The following is a 17,039-nucleotide window of genomic DNA, read 5'->3' on the forward strand; positions in this document are numbered from 1 at the left end:
GTATTCTCTTCTGTTTTTTAAAAGCATTTAAAATTAGGAATCCAAAGTCGAGTTTGGTACCGAGGCACCAGCCGGTACCAAACCAAACTTCGGATTCTTAATTGAAAAATGTTTTTAAAGATGCAGAACTGAAGTCTCACGCGAGTTTGAGTGAAATGAAGTTTGGCTCCACGGAGCCAATACATTCTAATGCTGTACGGAGACAGCATTAAAATTGAAGTGTTTGACCGAATCGACTTTGGATCTATGATCCGAAGCTTGATTCGCATGAGAATACGCACCACCTATTCATAAGCAGTAGATGTGTTGTAAACATTTCTGTGACTGAAAGTCGTTTCCAGAAATCCATGCGCGTGCCACCGAAACAACCCAAATGAATATAGGACGCAGAAATATATGCAACAAATCTGCTGCATGTGAATGTACCCTAATGCTGTATTGAGTTAATGACTGTGATGCCCCCTGATCGCTTACAGTGTTTCAGGTAATACCATCTAGTTGACAGTAGAGGCAGGAAAGCCTCAGTAATAGGATCTGATTACTATCATGTGGAGGTAAGTAATCCTGTGAATGTTGCCTTATTCAGCAGTGCCATCTTGTATCAGACTTCTGCTTAGAACTCTTGAATGTAAATCAGATAGTTCATGAGAGATGAGCTCTGATATATATTGTATTGGAATATTTCTATTTTAGTTAAAGTCTGAATTTGATAAATTGTTTGAAGATTTAAAAGAAGATGACAAAACGCAAGAAATGGAGCCTGCAAAGGTAAATTTCTATTATTTACCTATTATTCTTTTTGTAACCTTTGTTTTCCAGGGTCTTTTCAATGGGCATGCTTAACCCCTTCCTGCCACAGTGATTCTCTATTTAATTAATTTTTTATTTTTTTTTACTGCCTGCCTTCCAGGAGCCATAACTTTTTTATTTTTCCATTCACGTAGCCATATGAGGGAGGCTACTTTCACACCAGCGTTTTTGCTGGATCCGTCATGGATCAGCAAAAAACGCTTCTGTCGTGATAATATAGCCGTCTGCATCCGTTTTGAACGGATCCGGTTGTATTGTCTCTAAAATAACCATGACGGATCCGTCTCTAAAACCATTAAGTCAATGGGGGACGGATCAGTTTTCTTTTGTGTCAGAGAAAACGGATCTGTCTCCATTGACTTGAATTGTGAGTCGTGACTGATCCGCATCGCAGACAGAAATGCCAATTATCATTATTTTTTACAAATATTTTTGTTTTTAAAATGAGGAAAGGAGGGTTGTATTTGAATTTTTTGAAGTTTTTATATTTTTAAAAACCTTTTTTTAAAAACACTTATTTTAGGGGTATTTTAAGGGAAAATTTAAAAATTGTGATCTTGGTCCCCTATCTGCAGTTCTACTAATTTATTACTGCAGTTAATAGTCCTAAATTGTGATTCAGATTGCTTCTCTTATAGACTGCAGTGATTTACCATTGAAGTCTATGGTAGATTTACTATGCCCACAGGCAAGGCTTGATAGGAACTTTGCTATTACAGGCCTAGGCTGCTATAACAACCAAATGGCTATCACTGTCTCGCCACAGGGAGTGCAGAGCTCCTGGTATTTGACCTCTCAGATGCTGTTCCGTCATGGAATTGCGTTATGGTCTGTGGTAACGGAATCCATAATGCAATACAGAACATACTCTAACTTACAAAACTGAAGTTCGTTTATCACTAGTTAAGAGTCCATGATTGGTGTTCTCGCCGATCAGACTCTGTCACTGGGTGTCTGCTGTGTAAAACAGCTGGCACCCAGCAGCTTTGGCACTCACTCAGAGTGGGCACCATCTTCAAAGACCCGACATCTGGTGTACACATAATAGTCTGAATGAGCTGTTGGATGAAATGTCTGACAGATACATTTAAAGTATACCTAACCTTATAAATAAACTGTATTAAAACCTAGTGGTAGGTTGTGGTGGCTCACTAGCAAGTAGTTAAGGTATGGTGCTGCAAGCTCATATAGAGGGAATCACCCCACCCTCTCTTTAAAGGCAAATGTAGTAATTGGAAAATGAGCGAGCACTCGTACACTCATACCCCCTCTTTCCCAAATAACAGCATATACTTGAAGTTTTTTGGTGTGATCTATATTATTGAATTTATCGACACTATTGAGTGGTATCGAATATTCTATCGAATATTTCAACATTGAATTTTCTACCATTCAATTTATCGATTTTTTTTTATTGAATATTTTTTTATCGAATATAGTATCGATCATATCTACCACAATATATGTGACTGTAATGTTGTATATTATTGCTACATTGTTCTTATAAATTTTATTACTTGTATTTTATGGGGATTTAATAAATATTTTCTGCATGTCAATTTGGTTGCCAAGTGTATGAGTGCTCGCTCATTTTCCTATTACTGTATTAAAACCTACTGTAAATGTGATTTAAATTCATTTTTCTAATGTGCTTTAATTATTTATTAATGTTTTCCTAGTGAAATAGGCACCTAAAGTGCAAAATATGTTTCATTAGACCTCAGATCAGACCAGCAGTCAGACCCCAATGTAATTCAGACCTCAGTTCACAGCCCCAATCAGACCCCAGATCAGAGCCCAATATAAAGAAGACCCCCCATGCTTCATATCAGCCCCCAGCTTCAGATCACAAAATAAAAAATCCACTTACCTCTCCTGCTCCGGACGCCGCCACTCCTCACCTCCAGCGCTCTCTCTTCTTCATGTTGCGGCTGTACTGTGACCCGACGTGCTGTGCGCCCTCATGCTGTGCTCAGCCACAGCACAGCCGACAGTTGAGGACCAGGAAGCGGTGAGTACAGGGCCTTCATCGCTTTGCGGTCCTGCGGTAGTAATGAGCGCTTCCATAATGGAAGCGCTCATTAGTATTTGCCCCATAAGACGCAGTGACGTTTTTTCCACACTTTGGGTCTTATGGGGAGAAAGATAAAGTAATCATTTTTTAATAAAAGTTATTTATAAGTTTAGCCACACTTTTTAAATTGTTGTGCAGTGCTAGTATATTAATGACCAGATGCAGAAAACCTGTATTCGTGCGGGAAACCTGACAGGCCCGACTATGCCAGATACAGCAATTCCGGTATTCTCTGCCAGAACAGAATTCTGGAATGCCCTCCACAGATGTAGACATGGCCTCTGTCAACCTAATTAGCTGAAACATTACAATACATTCAATTTAAAACTTCAGAGAACTGAGCTTCAGAAAGGTGACAAAATGCTGTGGGTGCCTAACGCTATCACTTGCCTCTTGTCCTCACAGTGCATACAGACAGTGTTGCTTCCACATCAGAAGCAGGCTTTGGCTTGGATGGTTTCACGTGAGAACAACACAGAGCTGCCTCCTTTTTGGGAACAGAGGGGCAACCTTTACTACAACACACTTACAAACTTTGCAGAAAAAGAAAGACCTGAAAGTGTCAGAGGAGGGCTTTTGGCAGATGACATGGGCTTGGTATGTATTTCTGTTAATTATAACTACTAAACATAATTGTATAATTACTTTTTAAGTGTAGATAACACCAAGTAAAAAGAAGACAATAAAAAAGTATCCACATCTTTGAGTACATCCCAAGTTCTTGCCACTCCAGCGGTATCCACTGTACATTATTACACACAGCTCGACTGCAGAGGCTGCTGTGATCCCAGGGCTATACAGACACACTTACTACCCGCAGTTCCCTTTTGGCTAAGATACTGACGTCATCTCTCTCTCCCTACTTCTGCAGCTGTACAATCTGGCGAGTCTCATGAGACATTGCATTCACTGGATTTTTAATACCAATTTCTATACCAATGGATCTTTGGAGTCCCAGCTTGTACATCCTTGGAGCTTAAAGGCCTTATTGCACACTAAATACTCAGCCCAGCCCCCATTGATAAGATCGAGTCTATTAATAAGGGACACTATTGCCACTTGGAAAGAAACCTACTTCTGCAGCTGACATCAGCATATACTTATCAGTTTTTATGTTTTCTTTCAAAAGCTATACTATGAATTTATGATCACTGGTGACACCTCCACCATCACAAAAATAAGGGGTTGCTATAATTTTCCATTGTACACCTTTGATCTCCATGTCGGTGTTCTTTTCCACCCATGAGACACCAAGTCAGCTCATGATAGTCAATAGCCCAATCTGAACAGCTTAGAATGGTAATGTCAAAGGACAACCCAGTGTCTTATTTTACAAATCTGCTTTATTGGATGGACTGAATTATGTTGTCTGACTAAAGCTGAAGGGAGATGAGGTGGCTCAAGACTCTGAATGGTGCTGCTACCCTTTCATTGTAATGACTGGTGAGTCATCCAATTGCTACAAAGAAATGCAACAAGCTACTTGCTAGCTGTGATTTACTCCAGAGGTAACATTTTCAGTGTGGTTATCTTTTATGTCAGTGTGATTTACCATTATTTGTTTTTCTTTTGTTATTCTTTCTGTTCTGCAGGGGAAAACCCTGTCGGTTATTGCATTAATTCTTACAAACTTTCATGATGGACAACCTTTGCCAACTGGGAAATTCAAATCAGAAAAACAGGTGAGGTTTGTGTTTCGTCTTATTGCCACGCAGGTGCTTTGGGCATTCTTTGGACCATTCATGGTGGTTTTTTTTTGTTTGTTTTTCTTATTTTTTTTTATTGTGATGCACTTTGTGAGGCCTAAAAGAAATGTACTTATGTGTCTGCACCAAAGATCTGTCAAAAAAGGAGGCCAATTTGTTGCATCTTTTTCTGACACTGTTCATATGGGGGGTGGGTTTAGCAGAAAGGGGTGGGGGCTTAAGGGAATAACGCCTAAGATGTGCCATTTTGCACCAAAATTACACCACAGCGTTGGTGTAAAAATATGTTTCAAAGTAAGACAACTAATAGTTGGTATAGAGTCGGTGAAAAGTGTCTACCCCTGCACCAGATTTATCATCCAGCCTGATCCCCTGTGATAAATCTGGTGCAGGTCTAGACACTTGGTCTAAGGCTGGGTTCACACCTGAGCATATTCGATAAGCGCTTTTTGAAGGCGTTTTTATTGGGCGTATTTTGGAGCGTTTTTGTATTTTGGAAATGCGCGTAGTACGTGCGTTTGTGTGATTAATCCAATGAAAAACTGCCACAATACGCGCGACAATACGCCCCAAAGAAGCTCCTGTACTTCTTGGGGCGTAGGGCGTTTTACAGCACGTTCGTACGCGCTGTAAAATGCTCAGGTGAGAACCATGCCCATAGGGAAACATTGGTTTTTGCCTGTTGAGCGTTTTACAGCGCATAGGAACGCGCTGTAAAACGCTCAGGTGTGAACCCAGCCTTAGGCTACACAATCTTTAGGATTAGTAAATCTGGGCCTCAGTCTTTGTGTCCTCTGTTTAACATCCATATCTGACTTTGGCTTCAAAAACTGCCCCAAAAAAATCATAATGTGGAAACTCAGCATAATTGTTGTAAGAGTAGTAATCTCCCTCTTTTGTTTCCAATCCAGAAGACTAATAAAGCTGGCAAATCTAGAAATACAGAGTCACAAGGACAGTGCAGTGGTAAGTTTTTATCAAATCAAGGTCATTTTAAAGGTCCTTTTTACCAATCATGTATTTTGTTAGATAATTATAATAATAGAGGATTACCATTTTATTATAAGTACAGCATTATACCTCATCGTATTCTAACTCCAATGTCCTTAGGGAGACAAACTGGCCAGTTAAGCGGCTATTTTCATGTTTAACGATAAGAGGTACTGCAGGCCTGCTGTGCTTGTACTCAAGGCTTTATTTGATTACAGTACAGTAGACCCTCAGTCAGGCTGGAACTCAATGCATCATAGATCACTATGATTCAGTGAATTCGGGTTAGTTGGTATGTGGTTGGTCTGGGAAGTGCGGCTTTCACACGGACAGTTTTTCCCAGACACTCGCCTATGTGAAAATTAAAGTGTAACTGCTGTTTCATTTTTATACCCTAATGGTATAGTACACCCTGCTGTATAAATGCTGGTGTGCTTTAAAATATAATCACCTCATAATAACACCCAGAAATGCGTGTCACTTTCACATTGAGCAGACATCTTCTCAAAGAGTTGTCATGTGCAGCCGTCTCCCCTCTTTGATCTAAACAAGATACGGGAGAGCACTGGGAGGAGGAGCACAGCCCTGACTGCCTGGGCTCGGGCAGAAACTGGAGGGGGGAGGGCTGCTTTAGATGCTGCTTTACATGCTCCTGAATGGTAGCAGCTAGAAACATGCAACTGGTCTTGTTTGAAAGCTGCCTTTCATACAAGAACCAGAATGACAGCTAAAGTCCAAGCAACAGAGGAGAAATCACTGTTAGAAATTGAGTCGGGAATAAGCGCGGGTAAAATCTGCTTTTACTTTCCCTTTCAGCTGCATTCACTGCATCCCGATTTCTATCAGTGATATCTTCTCCTGTATTCAACATATTGCTGTCATTCTGGTGAGCTTGGAATGTCAGTTTCCAAACAATACAAAACCCATATCTCTAGCTGGTACCAAACCAGAGTTATGATCAGCTAAAGCCCCCCTTCCCCTCCTTGTCAGTGTGCAGAGCTGACAGGAGGAGAGAAAGATAGTAAAAATATATAGAAATGTAGAAATTGTAGTGACCCACATAATAAAATTACGTTACAGTGAACGCCGTAAAAAAATTCCACTAAATGTAAAAATTGCTGTTTTCTGCCTTCTGATTGGTCTTGTCTGTCTCTGGTTAGATGGATGTGAGAGGATACACACTGCTCTGGGGTAGTGGGGGAGGTTATCTGCATTCTGATTGGTCTTGTCTGTCTCTGGTTAGATGGATGTGAGAGGATACACACTGCTCTGGGGTAGTGGGGGAGGTTATCTGCATTCTGATTGGTCTTGTCTGTCTCTGGTTAGATGGATGTGAGAGGATACACACTGCTCTGGGGTAGTGGGGGAGGTTATCTGCATTCTGATTGGTCTTGTCTTTCTCTGGTTAGATGGATGTGAGAGGATACACACTGCTCTGGGGTAGTGGGGGAGGTTATCTGCATTCTGATTGGTCTTGTCTGTCTCTGGTTAGATCATATGACTGATTTTTATATAAACTTTTTTTCTTTGAACTAAAGAAACACGAGAGATTGCGAACAGCCAAGATGCTTCGGCTAAAGTCTCTAAAAGGTATGTATTGAATGTTAAAGGGGTTCTCCAAGGCCCCAAAAAATTGGTAAAAGCGTACAGTGTTTTAAAATAACAAAACTCACCTGTAGAATTTCCTGCCATTCCAGCGATGCCACTTTGGTGCTCCCTGCCAGTCTTTGTTTCTGGGGGTTCAGCGTTATTGTCTCCAACAGCCCCACATGGTCAGTTTTGCCAGCTACTGGCTTTAGCGGGGTAGTCAGGCATGTCGTCTCTGCAGAGGCAGTGCTGTGCACCTGAGACCCCTCTCTATTCTTATTCAAACGTTACAGTCCTGTTTTCAAAGGATATTGCCAAGTAGACTGATTGAGATAATGAGTAAGCGTGTTAGGTTTGTATTTCTGTGACTGACAAGTATGGTTTTGTTAATATGCACAGAACAGATGGTGCAAGATAAGTGTCCTATCAAATACGTGTAGTTAATCCGTGTCTGTCCTTTTTTCTTTTTTTTCTTTTTCTGAAGACAGAAAGCCAGAAAAGTTAAGTATGATTTCAATGATTCTGAGGAAGAATGGCTTCCAAGAAAAACGAAATGTGAGTATGACATAGCTATAGCCAACGTGATGACTGTGTTAAAGTTGATGTGTCATCAGACTGTGATGCCGTATGTGGGGGCAGCATAGTATGCGGACAGGTCCTAAATAGCACAAAAAAGAATGTGGGTCATTTACTAATGTTTTTACGCCACAACAGTGGAGTAAAATAGTTGCACATTATACAGTAGCAGATGCCAAATATGCCATAATTTATCTGCCACTTAATAAAATAGGCGCATCTCACTCCAGCGCACAGGGATCAAGACTGGTGAATGGGAACGCCAGCCTTGATAGATAACCCTCAATGTGTTTTGGGCTAATGCAAGCAACAAATACATTGCACACGTAGCCAACCATCAAATCTCAGCAGTGATTTGATGGTTGGCTGCCTTGTAATCTAAATACACATCTGCCCATCAATCGCTGTGAGGAAGACTTGGGGAGCATCACCTCAAATACTATGGGGGGGATTTATCATGCTTTCACTCCAGAATTCCTGCTTCAAAAAGTCAAAGTGGGGCTCTTGCGACTTTTTGGTCTTGTACAAAGATTTTGTGACTTTTTGCATTCTTACAGCACTCACTTTTGAAATGTGGGTGTGGTTAGTTATGTTAATGAGCTTCACTCTAGATGTGTGAATGAGGCAGCAGTGATACATCAGTGATTGTGAGCGGCTCTAAACATATAACAGGTGCAGATCTTTCCCTTATAACTTATGTCCAATCCTGGTTTTGGCTCACAATCACTGACTGAAGTTACTGACCAAAACACTGACGTGTGAATGAGGCTTAAGACTTTTTAAAAAGGCGCAAAAACAAAAGTCGCACTCTCTCCAGTAGGAGGGTGGAGTAGGAAAACTGGAGGAGCTTTTTCTAGACAAAAGTGTTAGGTTTAAGGATAAAACACATTTATCAAACAATACATAATAGTCTGAATATTTTTCGTGACAGTTCATCTAATAGCCCAGGGATCAGCAACCTCCGGCACTCCAGCTGTTCTGAAACTACAACTCCCAAAATCCTCCTTTCTCGCCCATATTCCTTGGGGGACACAGGAAACCATGGGTATAGCTCTGCTCCCTAGGAGGCGTGACACTAAGTGAAAGCTGTAAGCCCCTCCTCCATCAGCTATACCCTTCAGCCTGGAGAAGAGACTGCCAGTTTTTGCTTAGTGTCCAAGGAGGCAAGACACCCCCTGCTTATGCAGGGTTGTTTTCCTATGATTTTTTTTATTTTTGCGTTATTTGTTGTTTTTTAATTCGATTTTTTTCTACCTACAGGGACAACAGAGGCGCATTAGACCCCTCTGTTTCTCCCGGGGTTGAGTTGCGCCAGTGCCGGTAATTCCGCACTGCCGCCTCCCCCACAGAAGACAAGGTGGACCAGGGCAGCCTCGCTCCCCTGCGTCCCGCCAGCTCAGGGTCGCCCGCACGCCAAGTCCCTCCCCCGGCTTCCTGCCACTGCGGTGCCAGGAGCTGAAGGGGCGACCCCCGCTGGATGGACTGAGGGCGAAGACAGCGTATGGTGAGAGTGGCTGCTCCAGCCTCCCCTTCCTCCCTCCCACCGCTGCTACATCCCCCATGGCCGCTGCTACATCCCCCATGGCCACTGCTACATGGCCACTGCTACATCGATCGCCCCCCCCCCCCGGGCATATCGGGACCGTTACCGGGCAGGGGAGTTTATCTGGGCAAGTCCTTGGCAGGGACGCTGCCTTCAGGGGACGGCTGCAGGCAAGCAAGCCGTCTGCCACATCCAGGCGCGGCGGGGGCCGCTTACTTGGCGTGAACGGCGCCATTTCATCTTGGCCGGCACTTCATCACCTTGGGGGTTAAAATCATTTTGCCGCGCGCGCGCGGCTCTGCTTCTTCTTCAGCGCGGCAGAGGGGGGGGCGGAGCTTCCTACATGCGCTCCGCTACTTCCGGTTTCATCGGGCTCCACTTCTCAGGGCTGCGTGGAATCCTCTCTGCCGTGCGATCCTGAAGCCATTCATCTCCGTGCTGCTGCCTCTCCTCCACAGTCCTCAGTCTGTTCCCCTTACCGCTGCCGCTTGCATCATCCGGGTCTGGTAGGACTGTTAACCCCCTCCGTGCCACCACTTTTCTTTGGGGTCTCCCACTTTAAGTGCAACATCTTTTTTCCACCATGTCAGACCCTTCTGCAGCCGCCAAGCCTTGGTACCATGCCTGTACTGCCTGTAGGGAACCCTTTCCCCGGGGGCAGTCTGATCCGCACTGTACTGCATGCCGAGCTCCACCGCAGCCTCAGTCGCCCGCTGTGTCGCTCCCTGCTTCCTCTGACCCGCCTGACTGGGCTAGATCCCTGTCCCAGGCCGTGGAAAGCCTCACTCATGTCGTGGGCCGCCTAATAGACAGGCCACCTACCCCGCAGGACGCCTCTCTGACTGTCGCGCCCTCCGGGTCCACTGCTTCTGCCGCTGCAGCGGGTTCACTCTCTCTTAGTGACCCCTCCCGAGCTAGGCACTCTCAGAAGCGTATTAGAGTAGAGCGAGCCTCCTCCTCTGAGGCCTCACTCTCCCCGCCACGCGTGCGCACCCAGACGGGCCTCTCCTCTCCAAAGGATTCGCTCTCTGAAGGTGAATTGGCGGTTTCAGATTTGGAAATGGACTCGGCCCTGCCGTCCAAGCTAGCCTCAGCGATGGGTCAACTCATCTCTGATATTCGTGACACCTTTAAGGTGCAGGATGACCCCCCTAGCTCTGACGCAGCTAGCGTCTCCTTTATCAGACCCAGGCAGGCCTCAAAAGTCTTTCCAATCCACTCTGATTTCTCCTCTGTGGTGTCTAAGGCTTGGGCTCGCCCGGACGCCCGTTTTGTCAACCCCAAGAAGCTGGACATTTGCTATCCTTTTCCAGCCGATGTCGTGGCCTCATGGTCTTCCCCACCCAAGGTGGACCCCCCTGTGGCCCGGCTGTCAAAGAACACGGCCATCCCTGTTCCCGACGGGTCCTCTCTTCAGTCAGCGGAGGACCGTCGCATGGAGACCCTTTCCAAGGGCATTTTTGCTGCCTCCGGTTCTGCTCTCAGACCGGTTTTTGCCTCTGCTTGGGCAGGGAAAGCAATCTCTGCTTGGGGTGCGCAGCTGGAACAGGAGTTGGACTCGGACGTCCCCATCCAGGACCTACGTTCCTTGGCCCAGCTTATTATTCGGGCCGGGAATTTTGTTTGTGAGGCCTCCCTTGATGCGGGAGCCCTTATTGCACGCTCCTCCGCCCTGGCAGTTTCCGTCAGGAGGGAGCTCTGGCTGAAGGTTTGGAAAGCGGACGCTGCCTCCAAACGTTCCTTGGCGGGGCTACCGTTTGCGGGTTCCCGCCTTTTCGGGGTCCGCCTAGACGAACTTATTTCGGAGGCCACGGGTGGTAAAAGCACCCATCTTCCTCAACCCCAAGCCAGGGGCGCCCCCCGCGGACGCCCTGGTGCGTCTCGTTTTCGGTCCTCCCGCAGGGCCTCTGGGGCTCCCACCACAGCTGCCGCTTCGGCTCCTCCCCAGGATAAGCGTAGGAAGCCGTTTTTTCGGGCGCAGCCCTCCTGGCGCAAGCCGCAGGCTGCCCGCACACCCGCAGCAAAGCAGTCCTCTGCCTGAAGGCGCGCCCCCACCCACCCGGGTGGGGGGCCGGCTCCTCCTTTTCAGGGACGTCTGGATGGCTCGCGTCTCCGACGCCTGGGCCCTCGAAATTGTGTCCTCCGGATACAAAATCGAATTTGCATCCTTCCCTCCAGATCGGTTCTTTCGCTCCCGCCCGCCGCGGGACCCGAAAAGCGCGGCTGCGTTCTCCGCGGCCGTTCAAGCCTTACTGGACAGGGGGGTGATTACCCCCGTTCCTCTAGAGGAAAGGTTCCAAGGGTTCTACTCGAACCTCTTTGTAGTTCCCAAGAAGGGAGGTTCGGTGCGGCCCATTTTGGACCTCAAAAAGCTCAACCGTTTTCTCCTCCTTCGACGGTTTCGGATGGAGTCCCTCCGTTCCGCGGTGGCTTCCCTGGAGCAGGGAGATTTCATGTCTTCCATCGATATACAGGATGCCTACCTCCATGTTCCGGTAGCCCGGTGTCACCATCGCTTCCTCCGATTCGCCGTGGGGGACCTCCACTTCCAGTTTGTCGCCCTTCCCTTTGGGCTGGCAACAGCCCCCCGGGTGTTCACCAAGGTCCTGGCCCCGGTTTTGGCCTTACTCCGTTCCAGGGGTGTTTTTCTGCTACCGTACTTGGACGATATCCTCATCAAGGCTCCGTCCCTTTCTCAAGCGGTTGCCAGCGTGGATCTCACTCTAGAGACTCTGGCGAGGTTCGGTTGGGTCATCAACTTCCCCAAGTCCTCCCTTCCCCCCTCCAGACAACTAGTCTTCCTGGGAATGCTTTTAGACACAGGAGCGGCGGAGGTACGTCTTCCCTCGGAAAAACGTCTGATCCTCCGTGGGGCGGTTCGGGGTCTCCTTCTCCACCGTCGACCGTCCTTCCGCTTCTGCATGCGGGTCTTGGGGCAGATGGTTGCCTGCTTCGAGGCGATCCCATTTGCGCAGTTTCACTCCCGCCCTCTCCAACGGGCGATCATCTCCTCCTGGGACAAATCGCCGGAGTCTCTGGATCATCCCTTCCATCTATCGCCTCCGGTGCGGTCATCTCTCCGCTGGTGGTTACAGTCCCCTCTTCTGGGCAGGTCCTTTCTGCCACTCAACTGGTTGGTGGTTACAACCGATGCCAGTCTCTTGGGCTGGGGAGGCGTGTTTCCTCCCCGATCCGTCCAGGGCATTTGGTCTCCATCGGAGTCCAAACTCTCGATCAATGTCCTGGAGCTGAGAGCGGCCCTTCTGTCTCTACGACACTGAACTCATCTGCTGAAGGGTCATCCAGTTCGTGTACAATCGGACAACGCCACGGCTGTGGCGTACATAAACCACCAGGGGGGCACTCGCAGCGCTGCAGCAATGCGGGAGGTCACCAGCATTCTCCGTTGGGCGGAAGCCCACGTCCCGGCCCTATCTGCAATTTTTATTCCAGGGGTGGACAATTGGGCGGCGGACTTCCTCAGTCGCACCACCGTCGACCCCGGCGAGTGGTCTCTTCACCCGGAGGTATTCGAGGCCATTTGCCTTCGTTGGGGCATACCGGACGTGGACCTCATGGCCTCAAAATTCAATCACAAGGTCCCCGCCTATCTGTCCAGGGCCAGGGATCCGGGAGCTTGCGGAGCCGACGCCCTCGTTCTTCCTTGGCGAGGCTTCGCGCGCCCATACATATTCCCTCCCATCCCTCTCCTGCCCAAGGTCCTTCGGAAGATCGCGGCGGAAGGCGTCTCGGTGATTCTGGTCGCTCCGGACTGGCCCCGCCGGTCTTGGTATGCCGACCTCATGCTGCTACTGGCAGACGCGCCCTGGCCGCTGCCCGCCAGGGAAGATCTTCTCTCTCAGGGACCGATCTTCCACCCGCGTTTAGGGTCCCTACGTTTGACGGCGTGGTTGTTGAGACCACCGTCCTGACACGTAGGGGTTTTTCTGCGGACGTCGTCCGCACCATGATCCGCGCCCGTAAGCCGTCCTCTTCTAGGATCTATTATAGGACCTGGAGGACCTTTTTGGGGTTCTGTGCCGATCTGGGGATTCCTCCGCTCCGCTTTTCTCTCCCCACCGTTTTGTCCTTCCTGCAGAGCGGACTGGCCCAAGGTCTGGGCCTTAGTTCTTTGAAGGGTCAGGTGTCTGCGCTGTCCATTTTGTTTCAGCGCCCACTGGCCCCCCTTGGTCCTGTCAAGACCTTCCTTCAGGGCGTGGCTCACGCGGTTCCCCCGTACCGCCCTCCGGTACCGCCCTGGGACCTGAACCTGGTTCTCTCAGCGCTCCAGGCTTCCCCTTTCGAGCCTCTGCGGACGGTTTCCTTGCGACTTCTGTCCTGCAAGGTTATTTTCCTTGTAGCCGTCACCTCTCTTCGGAGGGTGTCCGAATTGGCTGCACTCTCCTGTCTGGAACCTTTCCTAGTGTTCCACCAGGACAAGGTGGTTCTTCGTCCGGTCCCTTCCTTCCTTCCTAAGGTGGTCTCCGCCTTTCATCTGAACGAGGACATCGTTCTCCCCTCTTTGTGTCCTTCCCCTTCCCACCCGCGGGAGAGGAAGCTTCATCGCCTGGACATTGTCAGGGCGCTCAAGATTTACCTGGAAGTAACCAGCTCTTTCAGGCATACTGACTCGCTCTTTGTGGTCCCGGAGGGGTCGCGCAGAGGGATGGCAGCATCCAAAGTTGCTATCGCCCGTTTTGTCAAGATGGCTGTTACTGAGGCTTATCTCGCCAAGGGCAAGGTTCCGCCCCTTGGTGTTACCGCTCACTCCACTAGAGCGCTCGGGGCTTCCTGGGCTCAGAGGAATCGGGCTTCTACGGAGCAGATTTGCAAGGCGGCCACTTGGTCCTCCTTGCACACCTTCACCAAGTTCTACAGGGTGCATACTCATGCGTCGGCTGACGCTGCTTTAGGCCGTCTGGTGTTGCAGGCGGCAGTTGATTGATGCCTCTGGTGTTGGTTGAGTTTGTTCTGGTCCCTCCCTTCTGGGACTGCTCTGGAACGTCCCATGGTTTCCTGTGTCCCCCAAGGAATATGGGCGAGAAAAGGAGACTTTTGTATTACTTACCAGTAAAGTCTCTTTCTCGCTCTTCCTTGGGGGACACAGCACCCGCCCTTCATTTGGGTTACAGTTGTGGTTCCGGCTTGGTTGCCCCCGTTGGGGCTCGACAGTTCTTTTTCCGGTTGGTGGTTATCTTTCACTACTTGGACACGCAACTGGCAGTCTCTTCTCCAGGCTGAAGGGTATAGCTGATGGAGGAGGGGCTTACAGCTTTCACTTAGTGTCACGCCTCCTAGGGAGCAGAGCTATACCCATGGTTTCCTGTGTCCCCCAAGGAAGAGCGAGAAAGAGACTTTACTGGTAAGTAATACAAAAGTCTCCTTTTCAATTCTATGGGAGTTACAAGAGCAGCCAAGAAAGCGTGCATTCTGGGAGTCGCATGCTGGGAAGTGTGCATGCTGGGAGTCGCAGCTGGAGTGCTGAAGGTTGCTGATCCCTGTAATAGGCGATTGTTCCTGTTCTGACACAGTGCTGGATAGTATGATGACGCATCCACTTTAGTAGGGTTGTGGTGTCGGCAAGCCCAACCTCTGACTCATTTCTCGTGCATGGCATTGGGGGATACAGCACCATGGTATATGCCCAGCTGCCACTAGAAACAAAAAAAAGTGTTGGCTCCACCCAGATGGGCTATACCCCTCTGCCAGAGCCGAGAGAAACCAGTCTTGTTCTAGTGTCCGTAGGAGGCAGACATGACCTGCTATCTTTTTTTGCAGGTCATCCTGCTAATTTCTTTATTTCTTTTTCTCTTTTTCCTCTGCAGGTTTCGGCCTGCTGCAGGGGTGGCTCCATCGTGTTCCACTTTAGTTGCCCCTGCCCCCAACCCCCCCCTCCCCTCCCCCCTGCGGGCGCGTACTCGGGTACCTGGCAGCCACCCAGTCCCCAGTTGAAACTGCTTCCGCAGTGGAATTCCGGTGGCCCCACGGTTCCTGTGTTGAGTCCGCCGAGGGGGTGGTCACTGCTGCGCCTGAAGACATCAGAAGGTGAGTAGGGATCCAGATCCATGCGGGGGCCCTGTAGCCCCCCTCCCTCCTCCCCGCTTCTCCCTCATGGGCCCCTAGTAGCTGAGGCACATGTGCTTCAGCGGTAATTCTGCTCATTCCCCCCCCCCCCCTCTCCCATGCCGGCGTACCTGCAGGGAGGCCCGTGCCTTTATTTCTGGGTCCGGCACTTTGACCCTGGAAGTCTGGGCTTTATCCTCCTTATTTTGGGCGCTTCTGCTGGCAGGACGTCTTTTTCACTCGGCGCTGTGTCCCTCCTGTCTCGCGGCTGCTTCCGGACACCTCCGTGATGGCGAGCGTCCGTTCCGGCCGCACTTTCTACTTCAGGCCCCGGCTTTTCGGCCTACTAGGCCGCAGGTCACGTGGGGCGAAGCTTTCCCTCCCGCCCACTCCTGGGTTCCCGGGCTCGTTTCTTTGTCCCCTCCCCTCCGTGGGGGGAGCCATGGCAGGGGTTTTCTCTCCTCCTGCCAATCCTCTTTCAGCGCAGGCTTCTGTGGGGCGTTATCTTCGCCTGCTGCCGGCACTTTCTTTCTCTCTCTGCATGTGTGGAGGACGCCGGTTGCCATCTTGCTGCTCCTCTCTTGCGCTGCAGCTGCTCTTCTTCTGGGACACAGCACCATTGGGTCTGGTAGGCAGCCATCTGGCTGACTTTTTTTCCTTGCAGGCTCCATCCTAAGCCCACATGTCTTCCTCTGGTCGGGACCCCACTCCCCCTGCTGGGATCTCTACCCATTATGCATGTTCTCTTTGTAATAAGAAGTTTTCATGCTGCCAGTCTAACTCCCTCTGCGCACAGTGCCTTGATCCCAGGCCGCCCCTGCTGTCCCCTCCGGATCGGTTCTTCCGGAATGGGCTGCTACCCTGTCCCAAGCCATAGGGAACCTTGCCAGCCTCTCCCAATCCCTGACGCAGTCACTGGACCGTTTGCCTGCTCAGATTGCGGCCGCCTCTACCAGGGACTCTCCCGTTGGGGACGTCCGTTCTCGCTCTGGCACTCGGTCCCCTAAGCGACCTCGTAGGGTCTCGGCCGGGTCCCAGTCTTCCTCAGCTTCCTCGGATCATTCCCCGGATAAGTCTGAGACGGGCGAGATTTCCTCTTCAGCCGTTTTCCGCCGCTCCTGGGGACTCCTCTGCTTCTGATTCTGAATCAGAGCGGTGCTCTGCGATGTCTGCGGCCATACAGGATCTCATTAAAGCTGTCCGGGACGCGCTCCATGTGCAGGACGACCCTTCTTCCTCTTCCCAGGAGTCGGTGTCCTTCCGCCGTTCCAGACGCTCCGCTGTGGTTTTCCCTAATCACGCGGATCTTGACGCACTTCTGGCTAAGGAGTGGCGTCACCCTGATCGGCGCCTTCACCTTACCAAGGCCTCGGATGTCCCTTATCCCTTTTCTCAGGAATCCGTCAACCTCTGGACGGTACCTCCCCAGGTAGATCCTCAGGTGGCACGCCTGGCGAAGGCCACTACCCTTCCCCTGGCTGACGCGGCTTCCTTGTCTGATCCCGCTGACAAGCGGGTTGACTCCTTGGCCAAGTCCGTTTTTGTAGCAGCAGGTGCCGCCATCCGCCCTGCTTTCGCCGCTTCCTGGGTGGCCAAGGCCTGCGCAATCTGGGCCAAACAGCTCCTCAGAGCCTTACCCCCAGACTCTGTCCTCTATGGAGTCGGCTCGCTAACTCTGTGGCTATACGCC

At 49.6% G+C, this 17,039-nt stretch overlaps 1 protein-coding gene across 1 annotated transcript in view; it reads left to right on the forward strand.

Moving 5' to 3' along the window:
- HLTF (helicase like transcription factor) overlaps positions 1-17,039 on the forward strand; it is a 133,701-nt gene that overhangs the window by 33,958 nt on the left and 82,704 nt on the right. Inside the window, exons 6-11 of the mRNA XM_040428034.1 lie at positions 694-768; positions 3,290-3,481; positions 4,477-4,566; positions 5,502-5,556; positions 7,119-7,170; positions 7,652-7,722. Coding sequence (XP_040283968.1) covers positions 694-768; positions 3,290-3,481; positions 4,477-4,566; positions 5,502-5,556; positions 7,119-7,170; positions 7,652-7,722 — 535 coding nt within the window. The remainder of the gene's footprint in view (positions 1-693; positions 769-3,289; positions 3,482-4,476; positions 4,567-5,501; positions 5,557-7,118; positions 7,171-7,651; positions 7,723-17,039) is intronic.

This window comes from Bufo bufo, chromosome 4, assembly GCF_905171765.1.
Source record: "Bufo bufo chromosome 4, aBufBuf1.1, whole genome shotgun sequence".
NCBI classification, from domain to species: Eukaryota; Metazoa; Chordata; class Amphibia; order Anura; family Bufonidae; genus Bufo; species Bufo bufo.